A 25,595-nucleotide genomic window follows, 5' to 3' on the forward strand; every position below is an offset into this window, starting at 1 on the left:
AATTTAACATTTGTGACATTCTAAATTTTGATTCAAGCGCTTTGACTTTCACCCACTGTTTGTGTCATTATCTGCATTTTTATCCAGGAATTTAGTCCCGGATGAATTTACTATGAGCTAACTTGTGGCTTATATGACCTGATTTCATGAGCATTCCAGAAGTGATTAGCCTACGTGGAAGTCTTTGTCCCTTATCTAAGCATTTTCTCGGAGCATGCTTAACTGGAAGTGCGCTTGCAAGACAGCAAATGGGAGTCCTGTCAAGCAAAGCATGCTTCTTGTTTTGTTTTACTGGAAAAATTAATTCACTCTAGCTGTACCCAACAAATCTGAAGAAGAATAACTCGTCAGTGCAATTTTCATGGACGCCACTCATTACCATCCTCTTTTCTTTCATTCTATTATGATCTATATTCATCATGAACGTGAAGAATTGAAGTTTCGAAGTAATGATGTATACATTTTACTCCAATTTCCTATTCAAAATTTTGATTTAACATTTGTGACATTCTAAGGGCCAGTTTGATAACTATTTTAGCTTTTAATTTTTATTTATAAAAAAAATTAAAAATATGAAGCTTGTTTGGTAATTGTTTTCAATTTTCAAATAAAAGATTAATTGTAAATTGTTTATAAGTTGTTTGATATTTGTTTTCAATTTTTGGTTTTATGTGAAATTTGGAAATAAAATTTTATTGGGGTCAAATTGTGAATTTGAGGTTATAACATGAAAATGCATGTTACAGCACAGAGTCCGTAGCATTTTTTGCTGAATCTTTTGGAATTTAGGATGAATTTTTAGTGAATTTTGAGGCTCGGACTGGGTCCGCACTTAATGCAAGAGTCAGTCGGTCGTGAGGGTCGGACTAGAGGGTTTAAATGATTTTTTCAGAACTAGTTTCACAACAAACAAAATAAGGAAATCAAACCGAAAAAGAAAAAAGAAGAGTTGAAGGTTAATCACTACAATATATTTTATTAAACAGGATCATCTTATTTTTGTATCATGTTCAGATACGGTAATCGAAGTACCATTCAGAGCATAGATCAGTTGCTCAAGTGTGATGTTGGGACCTAATCCTATGAATTCTCTGATACTAAAAATGCATAATGACACTATAAAAGCAAAGAAAAAAAAAAATACGACAGTGTGGATTGGAACCTAATGCTGCAAAACCTGCTACATATCCTTATTTTATTTTTCATTCTTCACTTTCATAAATCTCTCTTAGGTTCAAACAAAAATGGCTTTCAAAAGAGGAGAGTTATAAGCTAACCTTGATGAAGTCGAGGATAACTGCTGCATCGGAACTCAACTTCATTTCCACTAACTCATTTGCTACAAGCATACATCCTGTGTCTACATCATCACCACCTAATTCTTAGATTCATAATATAGAAAAGAAAAAAAAATGTAGACTCCCTATTTGTGACCATTATACATTTGGTCACTGAGAAATTGGTCACTACTGACCTTTCTTCTTGTAGTCAACATTTACAAGTACAAACATCTAAGAAGCATTAGAACAAGGCAGACACAAATGAAGTGAAATACAGAGAAAGCAGAACATATCCTAATCAGGTAGCGAAACCATCAAGAGCAAGCAATTCTCCAAATGTTGTCATATGCAATGGCTTTGACAAATGCAGCTTCTGAGTTGATGAGAGGAGCTGAGAAAATTTCTTCATCGTTGGTCGACACTCAGACTGGGATTCAAGGATGCAAATGCTATCTTCACAAGAGACACCACCTCCTCTGCTTCTTGTTTTGTGGGTGGCGAGATGCATTGGTCCAGAACGTCCAAATTGGCATTTCCAGGGCAGGTGATGCAGATGAGGATGACGATGATGCACCGGATCATAAAGATGAGAAAAAAATCTCCTGGATATCTTCCCATAATTATTTCCAGTGTGACAACTTCAAAGCTATAAGCATCGCACTTCTCGGTCATTTTCATTGTATATGCAAGCTCTGTTCAAACACAGCTCACACAAGAAATTGTATCATGCATAAATCGTACACACCAAGTACAAAAGACAGAGATTTCAGTGGTCAAAACATTACCTGGTGCCATGTAGCCATAAGTGCTTGCAGCGGCAGTCCAATTAGTTGAGTCCGGATTTAAAAATTTGGCAATACCAAAATCTGAAACACATGCCTCATATTCAGAATCCAGCAAAACATTCTTGCTTGATATGTCACGATTTACAATTGGTGGCAAGCAATTGTGGTGCATGTAGGACAAGGCATTAGCTAAACCTTTAACAATATTCACCCTTTTACTCCGCCCCAGTTCTTTAGCTTCATGATCATTGCTCAGCGTTGTGGCCAAGCTACCTCTTTCGAGATACTCATACACCAAAAACGAGTGTCGGGGTGATGTGAATAGAAACCAAAAAGCTTCATTATGTTCCGGTGTCGTATCTCAGTTAGTGCTCTTATTTCATTGAAGAATTCCTTCTGAAAATTATTCTCGCCATTGTGGAGAAGATGGAGTTTCTTCACGGCTACCATGTTGCCAGATTAAAAATTTGCTCTGTAAACACTTCCATGTCCTCCCGTCCCAATGCAATATATGGAATCAAAATCTTCTGTTGCCCTTATGATTTCCTCATACATTGTTTTCCCATCAAAATTTAGAATTCAAAAAGAAATTTCTTCAAGCATGTCATCGTTTTGTTCCAGAGTTTGATTTTTCTTTCTTCTTGCTATCAGAAAAGCAAACATAAAGAAAGCAAGTAGAAGTACAAGTGCTCCGAGAAGAGGGAACAAGATTACAAATATGACTTTACGGTCCTTTTTGGAGTTATGTTTGCAGGATTTCAGAGCTCAAATGTTGCCGCACAGTACTCCTTTGTTCCCCTGCAATGCTTCCGGAAGAGCATTCCGAAATGCACTGCTGTTGAGCGGGGGACCTACAAGTCATTGTAGGATATGTCAACATATGACAACCCATTCATGTCTTCAAAACTCGTTGAAATAAAGCCAGAAAGATTATTGTGGGAAAGCCCAAACTCTCCATGTTGCTTATTTCTGAAGATATCTTACCTTCAAGCAAGTTATGACTTAAACAATATTCATTGTTCCAGACTTGGAAAGTCTTTGCAATATCTTATATATTTTTAGAACTACTTTCACAACAAACCAAAAAAGAAGAAGAAAGCAATTGGTAACAACTGTTGAAAAATAATGTTCATTTGTGTTCTACACAATTCTAGAAAGATCATGAATACAATGATGATTTTAGAATTGTGGAGAACATACTACGTCGGCTAGACAAAGAGATTGAAGTTGGAAGAACTCTCTAGAGCAAGAACGACTCATGTTGCTAGACTATGGGTGTGGAGCATGATGGCTAAACAATAGCCACAAAAATAATATTGTAAAATATAGAAGTTTCTAGGCAAAGCCACATACATGTAGCTGGAGCAAGAGACCAAGTCGGTGGACTTGGTAATGTCGGCAAAGGAGCCTATAAATAGGCATGCAACCACGATGAAATATGGAGTGAACCAATCAACTCCCAATCTATGTGGGAGCAAAAAGGCTACCCAACCCAAGTCATATGGGGAGTCTAACAAAAAAAACTCCCAAACTATTAGAGAGCCAAGAGCTATCCAAATTAAGCTATGTTGAGAGCCAATAAGCTCACCAATCAAAGTGTAAGGGCCAAATAGCCCAAAACTGATCTAAATCAAGTGTGATGGCCAATAAACCATGAAAAAGGCCAATTAGCCTGCATTAAAGCCATGTACTATTTTCCTCCAATTTAATAAAATCACTTTGTTTCCCCTTCAATTCTAACAACCACCTAGCATTTTTCAAGATTTTGAAGATCAACAGATGATCAAAATTCCAAGAGTATACCAAGCGAAAGCTGACTTTGCATATATAGAAATAAGAATGTGAATCTGTTCGTTGCTTTTATTGTGACATTGCACTCGTGAGAAACACTACTTACAGTTTTTGAGAGGAACACCGTTGTTATATTGTCTTGTTCATTGTTAATTTTGGTTGGTGTCAATTTTGAGCCATGAGGGGTCGTTCTTCTGGGATATGACAATTTGGTATTTTGTGTGAGGATAAAGCCAAATAAATATCTGATTTTCCTATAATTACTGCTCTTCAAACATAAAATTGAACTGACAAAGTGATTCTAAATATTAACTTCTGTTGTTACACCTTTTTTTTACTTCCTTCAAAATAATGAGTGGCCCAAAAGTAGGTTTCAAATACATTGCTACAAGACCCAGGATCTTGTCAAAGTGTGCACATAAATATTATTTAATAATATAATAATATTTATTTATGTAGCAATATTATATATTTATATAACTATTGATTTTATGAACACAAAAATGCATGTGCGAGAGAGGACAAACTAAGTCATTTCTAAAACTGGGCCTTGATATTTTGTCAATTTTGGGGTCTTGATATTTTGAATATGGGAAATTTGGGTTAAAATCTTGAAGGTTTTATTTATTTGTTGGCCCAATGTCTTATTTATTGTAGCCTACATGGCTGAAGAAGAAATTAAGTGTAGGCAGCTGCCCACACTAGGCTCTATGTAGGTCCGCCAATGGCTACAAGGGAACATCTAAGAAGGTTAGAAGAAACACTCGGAGGGCAAACACGCAGTTAATACGGTGTTTATTCAAATTAATCAATCAAATAATGTCAAAGAAATTATAAAGGCATGATAGGCGGATGAGCATGACTAGTGTTGACGGAGATAATTGAAAGCATTTAACATGTAGAAACTTACCCTCGAGTTGTAAAACCGTCGAGAGCAAGCAATTCACCACATGTTATCATATGCACTGACTTGGACAAATGTAGTCTCTGAGTTGAAAGGTTTTGAGAAACTTGTTGTTGGAAGTTTGAAAGCAAATGTCCCACATTGGAGAAAACAAAAGATTCCACATGCTTTATAAGCATGAAACCTTAATGCTAATCAAAAAAAGGTTGGTGGGCTCATGGTTAGCTTGCTTGATTAATATTAATATTTAAATAATCAAGACTTGGACCTTGGGGCTCTTGGGGACTTTGAAAAATAAAAGAAATATATCAAGTTCAAAAATAAAATAATTATTTTTTATTTTTCGTCTTTTGGCAGAAGTTAAATTCAAACCAGAAAGACTTCTCTTTTTGTTTGAATTTGAACAGGTATAATTGATACTAACTGCTATTTTGAAGGGGTGTAATTCTATTATAAAACCACAAGTCCTAGGCCATAATACGAAGATCTTTTTTTTTTGAACTATCTTATACTATTTTAAAATTACCTACTATATTGGAGAGAAGCACACCAACATTCGCCAGAATTCAAGGATCCGATGCTGGACCCTTGAATTATAGATAGTTGAATCCTGGGAGATAGATACCTGTTGAACTTCAATCACTGAGAAGATGCAAAATTCTGTCTTTAAGACATTGCAAATATGCAAGCCTCTGTCTTCAATAAAAGTCATTATTCTGTACTTAATTTATATTTGCACATTTATAAAGATTTCGTAATTTTGCTATTGTTTATATTTTAAGAGTTGTGCAATAATATAGTGATCCTATAGTATAAAACATATACGGATTATCTCCTAACACTTGTTTCATTGTTGGACGAGATGGAGGACTGGGATTCAAGCATGCAAAAGATATCTGCACTAGAGAGACCACTTCCCCTGCTTCTTGATGTGTAGGAGGGGTAATGCGTTGGTCTAAAATATCCTTCATTAGCATTTGATGGGCAGGTAATGCAGATGATGAAGATTGTAGAAAATATATTTCTGGTCTAAAATGAGTGTCATCTTTATAATTCTGGTCAGGTAGGCTAGGAAAGGAAAGCTGCGTTAACTAAGATGACAACAAAGATGCAAATGATAAAGATGACAAGAGATCTCCTGGATGCCTTCCCATAATCAGTTCCAACGTTACTACTCCGAAGCTATACACGTCACATTTCTCATTCACCTCCATTGTATAAGCAAGCTCTGCTTATAAAATCTCGTAGCAGTGGCATTATTAGTATATCAAAAACTTCAGAGTTCAAAACATTTTGTGATATGAAATGATTAAAGTACCTATTGCTAATTTGCTACCAAGTTCAGTACTTTTTACTTTAATTACGATGGTACAGTTCAAATGTCCTGTTCGATTCTAACAAGTTGGGTTTAACCATGCATGAAAAAGAATCGGTGATAAGTGTTCAAATAAGAGAAAAAATGTTTCAACATTACCTGGTGCTATATATCCATACGTGCCTGCAAGAGCACTCCAATTAGTTGAGTCTGGATTTAAAAACTTAGCAGTGCCAAAATCTGAAACACAAGCCTCATATTCAGAATCCAGCAAAATATTCTTGCTTGATATGTCAAGATGTACAATTGGTGGCAAGCAATCGTGGTGCATGTAGGACAAGGCATTAGCTAAACCTTTAACAATGAACAAGACAATATAACAACGGTGTTCCTCTCAGAAACTGTAAGTAGTGTTTCTCACGAGTGCAATGTCACAATAAAAGCAACGAACAGATTCACATTCTTATTTCTATATATGCAAAGTCAGCTTTCGCTTGGTATACTCTTGGAATTTTGATCATCTGTTGATCTTCAAAATCTTGAAAAATGCTAGGTTGTTGTTAGAATTGAAGGGGAAACAAAGTGATTTTATTAAATTGGAGGAAAATAGTACATGGCTTTGATACAGGCTAATTGGCCTTTTTCATGGTTTATTGGCCATCACACTTGATTTAGATTAGTTTTGAGCTATTTGGCCCTTATACTTTGATTGGTGAGCTTATTGGCTCTCAACATAGCTTAATTTAGATAGCTCTTGGCTCCCTAATAGTTTGGGAGTTTTTTTTGTTAGACTCCCCATGTGACTTGGGTTGGGTAGCCTTTTTGCTCCCACATAGATTGGGAGTTGATTGGTTCACTCCATATTTCATCGTGGTTGCATGCCTATTTATAGGCTCCTTTGCCGACATTACCAAGTCCACCGACTTGGTCTCTTGCTCCAGCTACATGTATGTGGCTTTGCCTAGAAACTTCTATATTTTACAATATTATTTTTGTGGCTATTGTTTAGCCATCATGCTCCACACCCATAGTCTAGCGTTCTTGCTCTAGAGAGTTCTTCCAACTTCAATCTCTTTGTCTAGCCGACGTAGTATGTTCTCCACAATTCTAGAATCATCATTGTATTCATGATCTTTCTAGAATTGTGTAGAACACAAATGAACATTATTTTTCAACAGTTGTTACCAATTGCTTTCTTCTTCTTTTTTGGTTTGTTGTGAAAGTAGTTCTAAAAATATATAAGATATTGCAAAGACTTTCCAAGTCTGGAACAATGAATATTGTTTAAGTCATAACTTGCTTGAAGGTAAGATATCTTCATGATCATTGCTCAGCATTGTGGCCAAGCTACCCTTTTTGAGATACTCATACACCAAAAATGAATGTCGTTTATGTGAACAGAAACTATAAAGCTTCATAATGTTCCGGTGTCGTATCTCAGTTAGTGCTCTTATTTCATTGAAGAATTCCTTCTGAAAATTATTCTCGCCATTGTGGAGAAGATGGAGTTTCTTCACGGCTACCATGTTGCCAGATGACAAATTTGCTCTGTATACACTTCCATGTCCTCCCGTTCCAATGCAATATATGGAATCAAAATCTTCTGTTGTTGCCCTTATGATTTCCTCATACATTGTTTTCCCATCAAAATCTAGAATTGAAAAAGAAATTTCTTCAAGCATGTCATCGTTTTGTTCCAGAGTTTGATTTTTATTTCTTCTTGCTATCAGAAAAGCAAACATAAAGAAAGCAAGTAGAAGTACAAGTGCTCCGAGAAGAGGGAACAAGATTAAAAATAGACTTGAGGTATCAAAGGCTTGAAAACTCCCTTCCTCTTATTGATTTATTTCCCATTTGGAACTTCATTCAGGTTGGAATTTTCTTCAGACACTTTTAGTCAAAGTCTTTGTTTCTTATCTTCAAATTTGAATGTAGACAAATAATGCATCCTCTCCTTGGAATTAATAAAAATTTCACATGTGAGGAGATACCAACTTACCTGCTACATATACAAATGTCAAACCAAGCAAAAATATATAAAGAAATCATAGTCTTCAAGTCAATTTGAAAGTTCAATTATAGCTAGTGGTTCTTTTAAATATACTCTATGCTACTTGTACTAAATTACTAATAAATTAGTGTATTGACATAAGGGCATGCTTGATTAACAAGCAATTCGGAGGTTGATAATTTCAATTATACTACCACATACATTGTTCATCTCTTTCAAAAAAGCAAGCACTTGGGAAAGGCAATATTTGAACTTGCTAGAACCAGAACCCCCATGCAAAAGTATGGCGGAAAAGGGTAGAGAGCAGAGCATACTTGGTCATAATAAGTTGAAGATCTCATTGTTTTTGTTTTGGTAACAATTGTGGGAACCGAATTAAATCAGACCCTAGGTCAAATAATTCCATAATTCCTTCCATTTGGGGATTATTTGACCTAATTGGGAATTAATCAACCTTATTGGGAATTAATCAACCTTATTGGGAGTTACTCAATTTAATTGGGGATTACCCAATTAAATGGAACGTTACCTAATTAGGTTGAGAATTGATTTGATTCCTACCACAATTCCCAATTAAATGAGTAGTTACCTAATTAAATTAGGATTTGATTTGATACCTACCACAATTAGGGATTTGATTTACCCTACTAAATCAAATCCCTAATTAATCAAATCAATTCCAAATAAGGGAGGAATAATTCCCTTCCATCTACGGAATTATTCCTCTGAAATCTCTACTGAAACTCTGCAGAAAATGCCTCTCTCAAACCCTAGCCACCTCCTTTCTCTCTCTCTTTTACATAAGGCTCCGGCCGTCTGGTTTACACCTTAAACACATCTCCGTACCCTAGTTAGCTAGTGTTTTTCTTACAAACTCTTGAACTAATTTAGGCATCGGATGGCATTTGGCCAACACCCCCGGGTGTGGCCCTCTCATTTGTTCTATTTTGCAGGGAGAAAGAGACGGTGAAGAAGGAAGGGGAATCTTTCAATTGAATACTCTCTGTTTGCATATTAAATTCACAGTAGAAATTGAGATTCAGAATTAAGACTTCTAACTTTAAAGGTTTCTTCCTCCATCGTCAACACTTCCGGTCAATTTGATGTTGTATGCATGCAAACAGCACATTTTATCATTGAAAACAAAACAAAACAAATACGATAACGATAGGCAATTTGGTGGCGAAAAATGCTCAAATCTGATGTCATACCATGTACGAAAAGAATTATTGCTTGTTATCCATCTCTCAAGGAGAGCCTGTATATATGATTACAACAAAATGAAGAACTCACAAATTAAAGCCTAAATATTAGTAATTACAATGATTTGGTGGCAGCTGGTTAAGATACAATAAATGGCTTTAACATGCTTCTCTTTAAATGTTTCAACTAAACTCAAGTTAACCCTCTATTTGTCTTTCTGTGTATGGGAGATTTGTATTGTTACAAGAAATGTCATGCATGGTAGGCCTTAACTCTGGATTTTCATGTAAGCATGCAACTGCTAGCTTTAGGATGGTAACAACTTCATCCAGAATTTTACCAGTGGGATGCGCAAGGCGATCGTCCAACACATCCCCCAGCATTTTGCCTCCCCAGATTGCAGATGACAACGCAGACCCCACTAGATTGCTAGGGTACTTTCCTTTAATCACTTCAAGAGCTAACACCCCAAAACTATAGACGTCACATTTCTCTGTCACCTTCAATGTGTAAGCAAGCTCTGCCAAAAAGGGTAAACATAAGTTTTCTATTTTAGGAGAGAGATGCTCATTATGAGAAGTTAAGAGAACAATATATACAGGGGAAATGCTCTCAAGTCAGACAGTATGTGACATATTATGTTGCCAAGAAAGTAAATTCAAACCATCTGATGAAAACAACACAAGATGTTGAATTGTACCTGGTGCTATGTATCCAATTGTGCCTACAACCGCAGTCCAGTTTGATGATTCATAATCTAGAATCTTAGCAGTTCCAAAGTCTGAAATGTGAGCCTCATATTCAGTGTCTAGCAAAATGTTCTTGCTGGATATGTCTCGATGAACAATTGGCAGAGACACATCATGGTGCATATAGGATAAACCATGAGCCACACCTTTAATGATGTTCACCCTTTTGATCCAATCAAATTTCCTAGCTTCTTCATCATTGCACAAGATTGAAAACAAACTACCCCTTTCAAGGTACTCGTAAACCAAAAACGAGTGCCGTGCATGTGAACAGAAACCATAAAGTTTGACAATGTTTCGATGGCGTATCTCAGTTAATGCCCTTACCTCGTTTAAGAATTCTTTTCTCCACACACCATCACATGGAATGTGGAGTTTCTTGACAGCTACCAAGTCATCTGAAGGCAGCTTTGCTTTGTAAACGCTTCCAACTGCCCCCCTCCCAATGCAATATGCAGCATCAAAATCCTCAGTCGCTCTTATAATTTCTTCATACAATACTTTTCCATCAAAGATTGATATTGCACGCAATTCGAATTCTTTTGGGTGAATGTCACTTTGTTCTTCTTGTTGGCTTTCCCTTTTTCTTCGCAAAGTGATAAAAATTCCATAGAAAGCAAGCATAAATGCTCCCAATACAGGAAGCATGATCAAGCAGTACACAACTTTGAAACCAATTTTTGAGTTATGCTTCTTTTCAACAGGACTATTATTGCAGGGGTGTAGACCTGTAACATTGCCACACAAAGCCTTGTTCCCTTGCAATGCTTCTATGGGAGCCTCTTGAAATGCTTTGTTGTGTGGAATAGGACCCCTTAATTGATTGTATGATATGTCGACAAACTCCAAGCCACGAAGTTCCACAAAATTCTCTGGAATAACACCAGAGAGGTTATTGTGGGAGAGATTTAGTGTCACCAAGCTACCCAACTTGCTAAATTCAGTTGGTATCTCTTCAGCAAGATTATTATGACTCAAATCAAGCACTGACAGCTGCACTAACCTACCCAACTTAGTTGGGGTTCCATGGCTCAACTTGTTGTTGCTCAAATTCATGTGGTGCATTTGGACAAAATTCCCTAGACTACTTGGAATTGACTGGCTCAGTTTGTTAGTGGACAGGTCAAGATAGTCAAGGTGAGTCAGTGAACCAAGTTGTTGAGGTATACCACCAGAAAGCTGATTGTTATTCAGTATAAGCCTCACCAAAGAAGTCAGCCTTCCAAGTTCCATAGGGATCTTCCCAACTAAATGATTTGAAGAAAGATTAAGCAAATGCAGTTGAGTCAAGTTTCCAATCTCGGGTGGTATGGAGCCAGTAACATTGTTCCCTGCAATCTCAAGGTTTGTTAGCTGCAGAGACCTACCCCATTTATGTGAAAGTTCACCATAAAATCTATTGTTGCTTAGATTTATGTAATCCAACTTTGGATAAACACCAAAATCTTCAGATATATTTCCAGTGAGTTGGTTTCCATCAAGGCGGACTCTGTATAAGGTTGTGCAGTTTCTCAAGCTTTCGGGGATTCGACCTATGAGACGATTGCCATTTGCAGTGAAATTTGCAAGCAATCCACCTCGGCAGAGGTTCTGTGGCAAATGACCAGTGAAATTGTTTCTGGCAAGTCTCAGCACAACCAAATTCATGAGATTTTCTATCACTTGAGGAATGGAACCTGAGAGTTGGTTATCGCGTAGTTGTATAAATTGTAATTTGCTCAAATTACCGATTGACATGGGAAGAGGACCACTGAGTCTATTCTCCATGAGATTTAGAACAAGAAGAGACTTAAGCTGGCCTATTTCCTGAGGAACTGAGCCATTTAGCTTGTTTGTATATAGGTACAGGTTCTGAAGATTTGTCAGGAAACCAATTTCGGGTGGGATTTTTCCTGACAACTTATTATCTGAGAGATCAAGATAGATGAGTTTGGAGAGGGAGCTGATTTGAGGTGGGATGGCACCATATATCTTATTCCTGCTAAGATCAATATATTCAACATTGGGAAAGGACAAGAATGAAAATTCATGCAGTGTACCTTGTAAACCAGACCTGGTAAGGTTTATCTTGCTGATACTTCCAGCAGTGTTGCAGGAAATCCCACTCCAAATATTACATGGATTTGCAATTGCTTCTGGATTGCTTGAAGAATTGATGGCTTTGTTACTTGGAAGATAAGTCCATGAGGTTAGATTTTGGAGCTGGGTTTGGTTTTGAATGCTGGCTTTCCATTTGAGAAGAGCATCTGTTTCAGTAGAAATAGCAGAAGCAAAAACAAGCTGAACATACAAGATAAGGCAATAAGCTAGAGAGCATACCTTATCATAAGTTGAAGCTCTCATGGCTTTTTTTTGAGAAACAACACCATTCAGAGCTTGAGGCTTTATCTGCAACATGGTTTCTTTCTATGGTCCTGTTTAGATGAAGATGGAAAACTCAAGATGGTGTGCAGAGGAATTTGAAAAACACTTCAGTCAAAGATTGACCAGTCTTCGGGAATGTTTGTTTTTTTTCTCTTCCACATTGTTATTACATTGCAACCCCTGAACTTTCTTGTTGAAATTACATAAGAATAATATGCCATTTGGTCTCATCTGATCATGATATTTTGATAGAGGATAACCAATGGCCTACGATTGACCGCACCATTTTTCTAGCACCTCCAGCAGGACAAGGCCCTTTTCACACTTAGCTGCAATCATGCAGAGATCGGTATATGAAGAAGAAGAGCAGGACTGAAGGCTGAGCACTCAAATAAGTCACAAGCATTAGCCTGGCTATCCTTATCAGAGTGAGATTCAATCATAATTTCCTTCTCTCCTACTTGTTATTCTTCATGTTTCTCTCTCTGTGTTTGATTTCTACTTTAAGTTTCTGTAAATTTGAAGCAGGGATTTTTGACTTTGTCTCTGTGTAGGGACAGAAAGCTAACCACAGACTTCCAAAATATCCAACACTGAAAGTCAGCACTTGGGTCGTTTTTCTCATCAAGTTGAGAGGCATCAAATGGCTCTTAAATTTTGAGTTTGAAGCAGGGATTTTTGACTTTGTCTCTGTGTAGGGACAGAAAGCTAACCACAGACTTCCAAAATATCCAACACTGAAAGTCAGCACTTGGGTCGTTTTTCTCATCAAGTTGAGAGGCATCAAATGGCTCTTAAATTTTGAGTATTTACTATTATTTTCAGAAATGGTTGAAAAATCAATTAATGATTCTCCAATCTTCTGCTTATATTTTCTGGTAAGAGTTTATTATTCGCATAGAAAAAATTATCACCAAACACCAGAATTACATATCTGAATACTTATATAAGATATTCATATTATTTATACAACATGCAAGAGGGTGTTTACCAAAATTCTGTCCATACACAAACCTAGTTCAGTTAATTGGTAGCTACATCTAGCCTATACAAATTGAAGGAGATGATCCAAGTTCATATCCTCTCCAAATGCCTCAACCAAACATAAATTCAGCCCTCTGTCTGTCATTCTCAATCTGGGAGAATTCTAGTGTTATAATCTGAGAAGCGTCAAGCATGCTAGGCCTAAATTTTGGATTGGCATGTAAGCATGGAACAGCTAGCTTCAAGATAGTAAAAATTTCATCCAGAACTTTATCTGTGGGTGGTGGAAGGCGACCATCAAGCAATTCCACTGGAATTTTTCCTTCCCTGCTTAACGCTGGTGACAACAAAGACCCAATTAGAATATTATTCGGGTACTGTCCTTTAATCACTTCAAGTGCTAACACTCCAAAGCTGTAGACGTCACATTTCTCAGTCACCTTCAATGTATAAGCAAACTCTGACAAAAGGGAAAACACGAAAGTTATAAATGTCAAATAGTCTTTTTGTTTTCTTTTAAGAGTACAACAGATAAGGTGCGCAAGAGCTGATCTTATGTCGAATAATATGGCATGTTATGTGTCAGATTGTCGATCTGAACTATCATTTGATTAGGTAGATTCTTATTTGAGTGTGTAGTTCACATAGACAGCCGGACAACATGTCATGGCAGACTTTGACAAGAAATTACCTGGTGCTACATATCCGAATGTGCCTGCAACGGTGGTCCAGTTAGATGAGTCCTGCTCAAGAAGCTTAGCAGTGCCAAAGTCTGAAATGCAAGCCTCATATTCAGCGTCTAGCAAAATGTTCTTGCTGGATATGTCTCGATGAACAATTGGCGGGGACACATCAGAGTGCATGTAGGATAAGCCATGAGCCACACCTTTAATGATATTCACCCTTTTACTCCAATCCAATTTACTAGCCTCCTCATCATTGGCCAAGATTGAAAACAAGCTACCCCTTTCAAGGTACTCATAAACCAAAAATGAGTGTCGCGAATGTGAACAGAAACCATAAAGCTTCACAATGTTTCGATGGCGTATCTCAGTTAATGCCCTTACCTCATTTAAGAACTCCATTTGGAAGCTCCTCTCACCATCACATGGACTGTGGAATTTCTTCACAGCTACCAAGTCATCTGAGGGCAGCTTTGCTTTGTAAACCCTTCCAAATCCCCCTCTTCCAATGCAATATGAATCATCAAAATCCTCAGTTGCTTTTATGATTTCTTCATATAACAACTTCCCACCGAAAATCGAAATTAAACGCAGTTCAAATTCTTTGGGGGGCATGTCACATTCTTCTGTTTGTTGACGTTTCTTTCTTCTTAGTAAAGGGATATAAATTCCACATGAAGCAATTATAAGTGCTCCCACCACAGGTGGCACAACTAAGTACACAATTTTGAAACTGACTTTCGAGTTAGGCCTCTTTTTGCTAGGACAGGGCTGCAGACCTGTAGCATTACACAAACCTTTGTTCCCCAGGAATGCTTCTATGGGAGCCTCTTGAAATGCTTTGTTGTTTGGAATTGGACCATGTAATTGATTGTATGCTATGTCGACGAACTCCAAGCCATGCAATTTATCAAAAGTGCCTGGAATACCACCAGAGAGGTTGTTGTGGGAGAGGTTTAGTGTCACCAAGCTATCCAAACCAAAAAACTCGGTTGGTATCTCTTCATCCAGAGAGTTATAACTCAAATCCAGCACAGAGAGCTGAAGTAACATTCCCAACTGATATGGGGTTTTCTGGCTCAACATGTTGTTGCTCAAATTCAAGTGGTGCAGATGCATAAAGTTCCCAAGGCTACTTGGTATTGGCAAGCTCAAATTGTTTGTGGACAGGTCAAGATACTCAAGGTCAGTTAGTGATCCAAGTTCTTGAGGTATACCACCAGAAAGTTGATTGCCATTCAGCATAAGCTTCACAAGCAAAGTCAGCCTTCCAAGTTCCATAGGGATCTTCCCAACTAAATGATTTGAAGAAAGATTAAGCAGATGAAGTTGAGTCAAGTTGCCAAGCTCAGGTGGTATGGAACCAGTGATATTGTTCCCTGCAATCTCAAAATTTGTTAGTTGCAGAGATTTACCCCATTTGTCCGAAATTTCGCCATAAAATTTATTATCGCTTAACTTTATGTAATCCAAGTTTGGATAAACACCAAAGTCTTCGGATATATTTCCAGTGATTTGATTTCCATCAAGTCGGACTCTGTACAAGGTTGTGCAGTTTCTCAAGCTTTTGGGTATTCGGCCTATTAAACTATTGCCATTTGCAGTGAAGTATTCAAGCTTTCCACCTTTGCAGATGTTCTCTGGCAAATAACCAGTTAAATTGTTTCTGGCAACTCGGAACACAATCAAATTCATGAGATTTCCTATGACTTCAGGAATGGAACCTGACAGTGGGTTGTCACGAATGTATAAAACTTGTAACTTGCTCAAATTACCTACTGACAAGGGAATAGGACCACTGAGGTTATTCTCCATTAGATTTAGAACAAGAAGAGACTTCAAGTTTCCAATATTTTCCGGAATAGGGCCTGAAAGATTATTCCGATAGAGTTCAAGCAAGGTAAGGTTTCTCAGGTCACATAAGGAAGCTGGGATAGCACCAGAAAGATTGTTGTCGTGAAGGCTTATATTCCTGAGAGATACCATGTTTCCTATGTCTAGGGGAATGGAGCCAGCAAGCATGTTCTCATACATGTATAACAATCTTAACCTTTTTAAGTTCACAAGAGTTGATGGGATGGAACCTGTTAGATTGTTGGTATTCAAATGAAGCTCCACCAAACTTGAAAGGTTCCCCATTTCTAAGGGAATGGAACTATTTAGATAGTTCCTACACAGATCCAAGTAAGCCAGATTGCTCAGATTTCCCACAGAAGCAGGAACTGAACCGTTCAACCGATTACAGGACAAATCAAGATAGACTAGTTTGGAGAGCTGACTGATTTGAGGTGGAATGGTACCAAAGATTGAGTTCATGCTGAGATCAAAATGCTCAAGATTCGGGAACGACGAGAATGAAAATCCAGAGAGCGTACCTTGTAAACCGGACTTAGTCAAGTTTATTTTGATCACACTCATAGCAGTGTTGCAAGAAATGGCAAACCAAGTGCATGGACTAGTTGTGTTGGAAGAGTGCAGAGAAGTCCATGAAGTTAGGCGTGACCGATGGTCTTGAAGGCTGGTTTTCCATTGCAGAAGCGCACCGGCTTCTTCAGCAGAAGCAACGCAACTTGCTGATGAAATGAAAACAAACACAAACGTGATAAAGAAACTTAGAGAGCGTAAACACTTCTTAGAGGTTGATGTTCCCATGGTGCTTGTAATGGTTTAACATCCCACTGGTATTTCAATTGTAATTCTTCTACCTTCTGTTCCTTTTGACAAATTGATGAAGAGGACTTTATGAACTTGGAAAGCCGCCTTTTGTTGTTTTGTAAATTTCTTATTATTATGTCCAGTGTCAAGGGTGGCATGTCATGCTGATATTCTAGAGGATATTATAATCTGCATTTTAGTCAATTTCTTATTCAAATAGAATCAAATTTTATATTGGAGCCAGACCAACGAATTCAAAAAAGCATTTACAAATGCCTGAGAAAAACAAACAAAAAAAATCACAAAATCATTGCAAATGTGCATGCCTAAAGAAGGAAATTAGAGCATATTATATCCATTTTTATCCTTTAAATATCCCAAATAACCTTCACCTCCACTCTCCCTCCTCCTCTTCTTGAGTTTGGCAGGCAGACCACCTCACCCGTCTAGCCGAAGACACACACATGGGAAATCCTGCATTCGAGTCGCACAAGGCCACATTTTAGTGAACTCAAATGCAGAGCCCGTTGTGCGTTAAACTCAAAACATAATTTGTTGGACATAAAAATGTGATCAATTCCAAAAGGATGACATGATCCTATTTCTATTTTCTATAACTTTACAAGTCGTCCAAAAAAAAAGGACATGTAGCAATGCTGATTATGAAATTATTTAGAAGGACTCAGCATCTATGGGCTAAGACATGACGCAATCTCTCTTTTTTTTTTTGGTAAATAATTTTTCTTAGTTGCTTATATAATCATTTGCTCCTTTGTTGGTAGGTTAGTATTCTATTATTTGTTTTGATCTTGGACAGATAACGGTTGTTTTATGCTTTTGGGCGTCGGATTGAATAATGTTTATTTTTCTTCTAGCTGGTGACAAATGCCTGCCATTCAACATCTTAATATTTTAAATTACCAACAAAAACAAACATCTTAATATTTTGCTTTTGTTCCTCATATCCAAATCTGGATTTTTGCTATATGGTCATCATCTTATGATACTTTATCAATTACGTGTCGTTTTCAAACCATCTTAACAACTCTCTTGTTATGCAAATATGAACTTAGTCAAGGAGTCATTATACCTCCCATTTTGCACCCGAATTCGAATTTCTCTCCGTATTTTGAATTAAATTAAAGTAGAATATGTTTGTATCATTTTTCTTATTATTGATTTGTTTTTTGGGGTCCTCGTCTATAACACGTAATCACCTCCATCGTGAAACATAAAAAAGATTTCCGAAGCCCAATCAGTTTTCTTACATAAAGTGAGACAAATATGATATTACATGGATTTTAAGTTGACTTTTGACTAGAGTTCTAGTTTACGTTATCCGACCAAAGAAACTAGCAAACAGGCAGACAATTTTGGCCGCATAGGATCAAATGCAAGCTTTAAGATAGCTACAACTGCAACCTCAAACAAGCATGCGCAGCTAGGAATGCATTGATTTAAACTTAAACAAATTCCTCATCTTTGGTTGACGGTGATCCAGATCCATGACCAAGTTACCTTAATCAACTCTGTCGACAATGACCAAGTCATACATCTGACAGGCTAACTCATCTGAAAGGTGAAGCCTCAATCATACAAGTGAGAGGGAGGAAACAAGAAATAGATGAAAGAGTTATTTAATATGAAGTGAAAATCAAGTCTCCGAGACCACATTTAATTAAGACCAACACTTTGTCACGAACAATGATTACCATCAACCAAGAAATATTCATGGTTCAATCTAAAACTCTATGATTAAAATAAATAAAAGTGAGATAAATGCATGTAACATGTCCAAAATTTGGCTACTTGTCAGAAAAGTGTGATTAAGATACTGGTACCGAGACCCAAAAGAAGTTCTACAAAACGGAAAGAAAATTGGCATAAGAAAGGTTACAATTACATACTTATTCAGAAATTATTACACAAGCTTAACTTCGCAGAAAATAAATAATCTTTCACACAGCTGAACAAGTACCTTGCGGCAGTATTTACCAGATATACCAATATTGCATCAAGGGCATGACTCAAGAATATGGACCAGTAACATTTAACTGGTGAAAATCAAAACAAACCCCACCCCTTTTTTTCTTCTCTTCCCTAAAATAACCTAAAAGAGAAAAAGTCAATGTGTTTTTATCTAAACCGCATCAGCTACATGCAATGGCAAGTGAATTCCGATCAACTTTTGGCAACAGCATCAACGTTTCCTTTGTAGGAACAAACTTTTACAAACAGTAAAGCAAAATAAGTGTGATCAGAGAAAAGAAAGAACCCCATGGATATTAGACTGAAATCATGAGTTTTATTCTTACCCAACCAGAGTTTCATGACAGCAAAACAGCTTAAGACCAGACTGCAATCAGCATGAACATGACAAATTGACATCTACCCTTTGTGTAGTAAAAATAGCACCAACAGCTAGTACAGCAACTCGTCAATCAGCAATGTTCACTCTTCCCGAACACCACTAAATAAGGCCAGCATATGGACCATTGTAAGTAGGAATAAGACCAGACTGCAATCAGCATGGACATGATATATTGACATCTACCATTTGTGTAGTTAAAATAGCACCAACAGCTAGTACAGCATCTCGTCAATCAGCAATGTTCACTCTTCCCGAACATCACTAAATAAGGCCAGTATATGGACCATCGTAAGTATATGAACATAGCACATTTCAATGTAAAGAAAGAAAAACAGATAAAGGTAAAATAACTAAGTGGTATAAATTCAGGTAATAAAAAAAAAAACTAGAAATAAACATGGGTAATAAGAAATCAAAAGGATAAAATATTTAAAGAGGAAAAAGGCCAAGCACACAAGCTAAAAAGTTGCAATGTAAAATATTAATAGGAAGACTCCCACTGCCAGGGACTGCTAAGGCCATCATAGAAACTACAGCAAACACTTACTATTGTACCAGCCCATAAATAAGAATACAAAAGCTACCATCAAACTTAGATGAGTTAAGAAACTCACTGAGTCCAACAAAGAAATGTTTAACCTTCAACAAAACTGCAGTGCAGTCAAATGTAACATTCAATACGTTGATCATAATATGAAACTCTTCTCCCAACTACGAACGCAGATACAAGCGCTCGAGCCAAAAGTATCATCCCAGGCCACTTTGTATTTGAGTTCATCATTCCTGCAGAACAAAAATAACCACCTAAACAACCCATGCAGAGACTTATTTATCCAATTATATGTTGCAATCCAACCAAAGCTAAACAAGTTAAAGGTCTATGCGTGGTGTATGGGCTCACATCAGCATCAGATTTACGAGGGGAAGGACTTGGAGAATCATCACGTCGACCATGTGGTGAAACATCTTTTGGGGTAGGAGAGCGCTCGTTCCGGTTGCGTCCATCAGCATTCTCACCCCTTGAAGGTGTCCTACGAGGAGAAGGGCTCCTCCGAGAAGATGGGCTCTTCCGAGGAGATGGGCTCCTCCGAGGTGATAGGCTCCTCCGGGGAGATAAACTCCTCCTGGGAGATAGACTCCTCCGGGGAGAAGGGCTTCTCCGAGATTTAGGGCTATTCCGAGCAGGAGAGGCACTTAAGAATACAGCCATTTTGCATCAAAAAGACACTTTGGTAAGGCACAACAGTTCATGATAGAAGATGGGGGGAAAGAGAAACAACATTTTATACCTTCCATATGACCGGCTCCGACTACGCCGCTCATCATCATATCTACCCCTCTCGCGGGATTTATGATTATCAGGACTTGCACTGCGGCTCCTGCTTCTGTAGCGATGCTCTCTTTCACTCCTATGATGCCTGTCACGACCATGTCTCTCCCTACTTCGACTGCGACTTCTCTTGTAATCCTTATCCTTATATTCATCTCGATATCTGAAAATCTATAGGGTCAGTTGCTGCAGACTAATTTCCACAATAGACTCTGGAAAATAAATCGGTAACAGTTCAAAAAGGCCATGTTAGTAGTACAGCTTTTCAAAAGCACAAAATTAGTGACAAGTATATTTAGTTGTATCAGCTACAAATAAACACCTCAAACCCAGGTAAATTTAGTTCAGTGAGAATAGAAACCTAAGTGGACTGTGCCATTGCAATAATCAAATCACTTAAACACAACATCTTCAACCCATAGCATCATACAGCATAAAGGAGTAGTAAAGACCTGATCCTACTATTCAACACATGAAACGAACTGTGTTTGGGATCGAAATAAGAGGTGTTTCGAATTTCAGACGGTTGAGCCCACCTGAGCCCTGTTAAAGAGGCCATGGGTCCTCTGGAATTATGCTAGCAACCAAATGATAAAATATAAAAACAGTATTCATGCACCAAAACACTCCGCACCCCTCAGAAAAAACAAACAGAGAAAGAAAAATGATGTAAGGTGTAAGACCCTTGAAAAAAAATAGAAAATATGTAGGAAGATGAAAAACAACAATCTTAGATAAGGATTAATAAATAAAAAGAAAATTTTGATAAGTACAAAGAGACCCTATGCTACAAAAGAATGCCCCTTGAACTGCACGTGCTGTGTCCACATCAATGGAAAATGAGAACCATCAGCTGCTAAAATTAAATGCATAGATGTACTAAAGCACAGTGGGCTCTGAGCACCAACTCACAAATTATTAAGAAGGAAACTGCAATTGGATATACAGTATTGCAAAAGGACTAGCAACCCTACATTAGACCACAAAGTTTGACATCGCTTAACCCAAATTCTACTTAGGATCAGAATACAACTAATTATGCAATTCTAGCAAAGAAAAAATATCACCTTGGACGAGGGCTGCGGCTTCTGGACCTTGATTTGAGCTTGGAAGATGATTCACTCACCCTACCCTTGTGGCTGGAAATTGAAAAAACAAAACAACTTCTTTCAAATTAATAAAGAAGCAACTCACCAATGAAAAGACCATAACTTGCAACAAACCAATTGCTCAATACCCATAACATTACACAAAAAACTTACATTCGCTCAGCATTGGGGCCATATTTAGCAAACTGAACCATAATCTCTCTTCCATCGACAACTCTCCCTGAAAGCAAAATCGATTGGTTAATTACAAAACCCTAGCTTCTCCTTATGTTTAGAAGAAGAAGAAACTAACCGTCGAGCTTCTCTACGGCCTTTGAAGCCTCGTCTTGATACTTATACCGAACGAAAGCAAAGCCGCGTGAATCACCGGTTCTTCGATCCCTGGGAATGAAGACATCGACTACCTTGCCATACTTGTCGAAGAGCGGGAAGAGATCGTCTGCGGTGGTTCCTAGTAAAACACACACAGAAAAGAGAAAGCAGAAAAAAGAGAGAGATTGTTAGGGTTTTGAACAAGGAAGAACCGAAAAGGGAAACGGAGGAGAAGGGCAAAAAGGTATATACGGAACGTGATGTTGAGGACGAGGAGAGAGTAGGTGTCTCTGATATCTGGAGGTCCAGATCGTCCGAAGTGCGACATCTCTGAGAGCTTGAAACTGAGAGCGTCTGAGACTGAGGCTGCGGCGGAGGGCTCGCGCTAGGGTTTGTAATTTGAGATGGGGATTTTGTGAGCACAGTGAAGGGCTTAAGACATTGACGCTATCTTGACGAATATGCCCCTCTTTTGTTTCTTTATTTACAGCGTTTTTTTGCTTTACCTGTTTACTGTCTTCTAGCCAGTGAACCGGTCTTCTCCCCGTTTTATCCCCTTTCCCGCCAATATGTAGAAAGCCTCTTTTGGCGGTGGTCGAACTAATCTGTATTTCACTTCACATGCCAGTGGGATTGAAAGTGGTATTATAATTCTTAGAGAACTAATCCATTAGAAAATTCAGCTATTTTATCTAATATAATCTTACACAATTTTTAAAACTTCAAATTTGTCATTCATTTTAACCCAGCAACGAGAGTATTTTAGTATTCAATTTGGTTTTAATTATGATTCATTGAAATTTAGTAAACAACTTATTAGGAATTAGTATCATTCCAACTCCGATTTCATATGATTTAGTAAATAACTTTAATAAGAATCTAAATTCTAACTCTCCTCAATCAACAAACATTACATAAAAGTTGTTTTTGTTTTTTAAAGTTTCAATCCAATCTACGATTCATTTGATTTCCCTGAACTTTACCTCGAGTTGTAATTGGGTCTCCGAACTTTTTTCGAGACAATTAGGTCATCCAACTCTCTCATCAATTTCAATTGAGTCCTTCCGTCAATTTGACCGTTAATTTGAGGGCTAACACCGTCCAACTCAATTAAAATATTTTATATTTTAAAAATTGAAAAAAAAAAAAAAAGTGCAAAAAAAATAATTAATTAATAATTAAATAAATAAATAAACTTAAAAATAAAAAATAGAAATCCAAGTCCCTCTCTCTTAGGTCTCCCTCTCTCCTGCAACCCATTCCCCCTCCTCCTTATCTCACCCCGTCAAAACCCAAATCCCAACCCATCTCCCGCAACCCCACCCCCTAAGATGCAAAGTGTTTGAAATTTTTTTTTTCTTTTTCAATTTTTGAATTTGCAGAGAGAGAGATAAGGGGATCTAGATGGGTCTCAAGTGAGGTTGGGTGGATCTCGGTTAGGGACGAGGGTGGTTGTATAGTGGTGTTGGGCTTGGGGGTTTATGAGTTTTGGGGGTTTCCTCTGATGGCTTAATCCTTCCTAACAGTCAAATTGTGGTCGTTGAGTTTTGTGGTTTTGTGGTTTTGTGGGGTTTTGCCTCTGATGGTTTCACTCTCATAACCAGGATCATTGAGTTGAGGGTTTCTGAGTTTTGGGCTTGGTTGAAAAGGCTCTGAAGATGAAGGTGGGGTGGTTGGGGTCGATGATAGATGAAGAAGGTGGAGTTGGTGTGGGGTTTTGCCTTTGATGATTTCACTCTCATAACCAGGATCGTTGAGTTAGAGCATCTCTACCCACAAGGGCTAAGTTTAAGGCAAGGGCAAGCAAGGGCTGTCACTATTCATGTGAATAGTGTCAGCCTTTGCATTTGTGGTTCCACCCATAAGGGCAAAGTCTAGGGCAAGTCTAAGGCAATTACTATTCATTGTACTTTATTTCCTATTTTTTTATACTTTAAACCATTAATTTTGATAAGCTTTTTAGATTATATTTTCGGTTGTCATGTGTCACTATTTATTATAAAATTTTCACTTAAAATTTAAGATAACATTTTTCGGATAAAATTTTCAAATAAAATTTTCGGATAAAATTTTCGGTTGCCACGTGTCCATATTTGTTATAAAATTCACATCCCACTCATCATACAATTGAAATACCTACTCACTCATCATACAATTGAAATTTGGTGTGGAAAGTGAAAAATATTGGAAGAAGATGAGTTTGTATGAAGATTTGGTGTGGAAAGTGAATAAAATTGTTAGGTATTTATAGGGAAAATATCCAGAATTTTTTGGTATTTTTTTAAAAAAATTTGAATTTTTTTCGATTTTTTTTGCAATTTTTTAAGCCAAAAAAAGCAAGGCCGTCAGATTTCTGGAAAAAATTGCATTGGAGGGTCCGGGACGCGCCACGTGGCATATTCCCGTTGGAGCCTTCGGAAGTGACGTCACCAAACTCGGGCTTCAGCCCGGGCAAGACTTGCCCTTGGGCTTGATCGGGCTTGTGGGACCCACCACGAAACCGAGCTGCGGGCCTTGCGCTGGAGCCATCTCGGGCTCGCCCAGGGGGCCTTTCACCTGGTTTCCTATGCGCGCTGGACGTGCTCTTAGGGGTTTCTGAGTTTTGGGCTTGGTGGAGAAGGCTTTGAAGATGAAGGTGGGGTGGTTGGGGTTGATGATGGATGAAGAATTCAAAATGACGCTTTTACCTTCTCATTTTGACGGACAAATGGACAGAGTTGGACAATATGATCCAATTGGAACTATTTATCGAGTTAACTGATGTAATTGCCTTTAAAAAAGTTGGGGGACCCAATTGCAATTCAATACAAAATTTAGGTATGTCTCTACATTTAAAAACCCAAAGATAAATATCATTAAATTGAATTTAAAATATGTATTAACTTGTTTTAAAATATTTTAAGTGAGTAATAATTAAGAGTCAATCTTTTGTGCTCCAATGGGGAGGACCAAAATATGAGTTTAAGTTCCAAAATTTCATTGGACAAGGTTGGATCCACACACAAATTCAAAGCTATCATACTCAATTTTTCCTTTTCTTCATTGAATTTCATAGTCGTGGGGTTTCCTTTCTTATTACATTGGAATGAATCAATTCCTCCACTTATCATAATTCTAACTCATTACCTCACTTTTTCTCATAATTTGAAAATTGTAAGGACTTAGTTAGGAACTAACTTAAAGTGTCGCATTTCATTATTTAGTTAAAATGTCACATTTTTTAGAGGTCTTTTATGTGGGTCGGGGAAAAAAAAAAAGGGGCCTTTTGAGCCCATAATATTTCAAGACAAACAATCGAACTAAGACTAATAGATAAAGCCTTATGGAGAAGGACAACTTTTAGGGGAGTGTATTCAATTGAGATTTTAATAGATTTTAATTATATGATTTTAATGTAATGAATTTCAAACGGATTTGTAATTATATAATTTTACTCATGATTTTAATAGATTGCAATTACATGATTTTACTTATGATTTTAATTCACCTAAGATTTTACTTATGATTTTAATATATTGCAATTACATGATTTTATGTATATTTCTATACAAGCTTAAACTCTACCACCCATCATCATTCACCTAAATACATAACCTGAAGGAATATACCCAATTTTTAGGACACAGATACCCAATGTTTAGGGTTAATATAAAGATGGAGGCACAGCAACCATCAAAGGTTAGTCCAATGAGAGTACACCGACATCAACAATGTAACTCCCAACATAGCCACACATGGCCAGAATGGAT

General features: G+C 37.5%; 5 protein-coding genes and 1 pseudogene across 7 annotated transcripts; all 6 read right to left on the reverse strand.

Moving 5' to 3' along the window:
- Nucleotides 1–1,685: 1,685 nt before the first annotated feature.
- LOC117619762 lies at nucleotides 1,686–2,635 on the reverse strand (annotated as a pseudogene).
- Nucleotides 2,636–2,823: 188 nt separating this feature from the next.
- Nucleotides 2,824–7,757, reverse strand: LOC117619770 (MDIS1-interacting receptor like kinase 2-like). The gene is made up of 7 exons (XM_034349802.1): nucleotides 7,372–7,757; nucleotides 6,530–6,544; nucleotides 6,235–6,440; nucleotides 5,879–5,988; nucleotides 5,586–5,773; nucleotides 5,386–5,476; nucleotides 2,824–2,916 (listed from the first exon to the last, which is right to left on the reverse strand). Exons 1-7 carry the CDS (start codon nucleotides 7,755–7,757, stop codon nucleotides 2,824–2,826), a joined length of 1,089 nt encoding a protein of 362 aa, XP_034205693.1.
- A 1,650-nt stretch (nucleotides 7,758–9,407) lies between these two features.
- On the reverse strand, nucleotides 9,408–11,169 carry LOC117615027 (MDIS1-interacting receptor like kinase 2-like). Its single transcript, XM_034343992.1, has 2 exons — nucleotides 9,990–11,169; nucleotides 9,408–9,809 (listed from the first exon to the last, which is right to left on the reverse strand). Exons 1-2 carry the CDS (start codon nucleotides 11,101–11,103, stop codon nucleotides 9,487–9,489), a joined length of 1,437 nt encoding a protein of 478 aa, XP_034199883.1. The 5' UTR covers nucleotides 11,104–11,169; the 3' UTR covers nucleotides 9,408–9,486.
- On the reverse strand, nucleotides 11,123–12,435 carry LOC117619776 (MDIS1-interacting receptor like kinase 2-like). The gene is made up of 2 exons (XM_034349816.1): nucleotides 11,208–12,435; nucleotides 11,123–11,136 (listed from the first exon to the last, which is right to left on the reverse strand). The coding sequence occupies exons 1-2, from the start codon at nucleotides 12,433–12,435 to the stop codon at nucleotides 11,123–11,125; spliced, it is 1,242 nt and encodes a 413-aa protein (XP_034205707.1).
- Nucleotides 12,436–13,496: 1,061 nt separating this feature from the next.
- On the reverse strand, nucleotides 13,497–16,721 carry LOC117619786 (MDIS1-interacting receptor like kinase 2-like). Its single transcript, XM_034349826.1, has 2 exons — nucleotides 14,078–16,721; nucleotides 13,497–13,846 (listed from the first exon to the last, which is right to left on the reverse strand). The coding sequence occupies exons 1-2, from the start codon at nucleotides 16,719–16,721 to the stop codon at nucleotides 13,497–13,499; spliced, it is 2,994 nt and encodes a 997-aa protein (XP_034205717.1).
- Nucleotides 16,722–18,581: 1,860 nt separating this feature from the next.
- On the reverse strand, nucleotides 18,582–22,339 carry LOC117613858 (serine/arginine-rich splicing factor SC35-like). Of its 3 annotated transcripts, XR_004583805.1 has the most exons (10): nucleotides 22,099–22,281; nucleotides 21,827–21,985; nucleotides 21,688–21,754; nucleotides 21,493–21,564; nucleotides 20,385–20,588; nucleotides 19,997–20,288; nucleotides 19,710–19,878; nucleotides 19,279–19,356; nucleotides 19,040–19,194; nucleotides 18,582–18,949 (listed from the first exon to the last, which is right to left on the reverse strand). XR_004583805.1 is itself a non-coding variant. In XM_034342457.1 (7 exons), exons 1-7 carry the CDS (start codon nucleotides 22,172–22,174, stop codon nucleotides 19,873–19,875), a joined length of 876 nt encoding a protein of 291 aa, XP_034198348.1. In that variant the 5' UTR covers nucleotides 22,175–22,339; the 3' UTR covers nucleotides 19,505–19,872. The 3 variants fall into 3 exon arrangements, 1 of the variants encoding a protein (XP_034198348.1); XR_004583804.1 differs by having other exon boundaries at nucleotides 19,040–19,356; XM_034342457.1 differs by lacking the exons at nucleotides 18,582–18,949; nucleotides 19,040–19,194; nucleotides 19,279–19,356 and having other exon boundaries at nucleotides 19,505–19,878; nucleotides 22,099–22,339.
- Nucleotides 22,340–25,595: the final 3,256 nt, after the last annotated feature.

The sequence above is a fragment of the Prunus dulcis genome, chromosome 1 (genome assembly GCF_902201215.1).
Source record: "Prunus dulcis chromosome 1, ALMONDv2, whole genome shotgun sequence".
NCBI lineage: Eukaryota > Viridiplantae > Streptophyta > Magnoliopsida > Rosales > Rosaceae > Prunus > Prunus dulcis.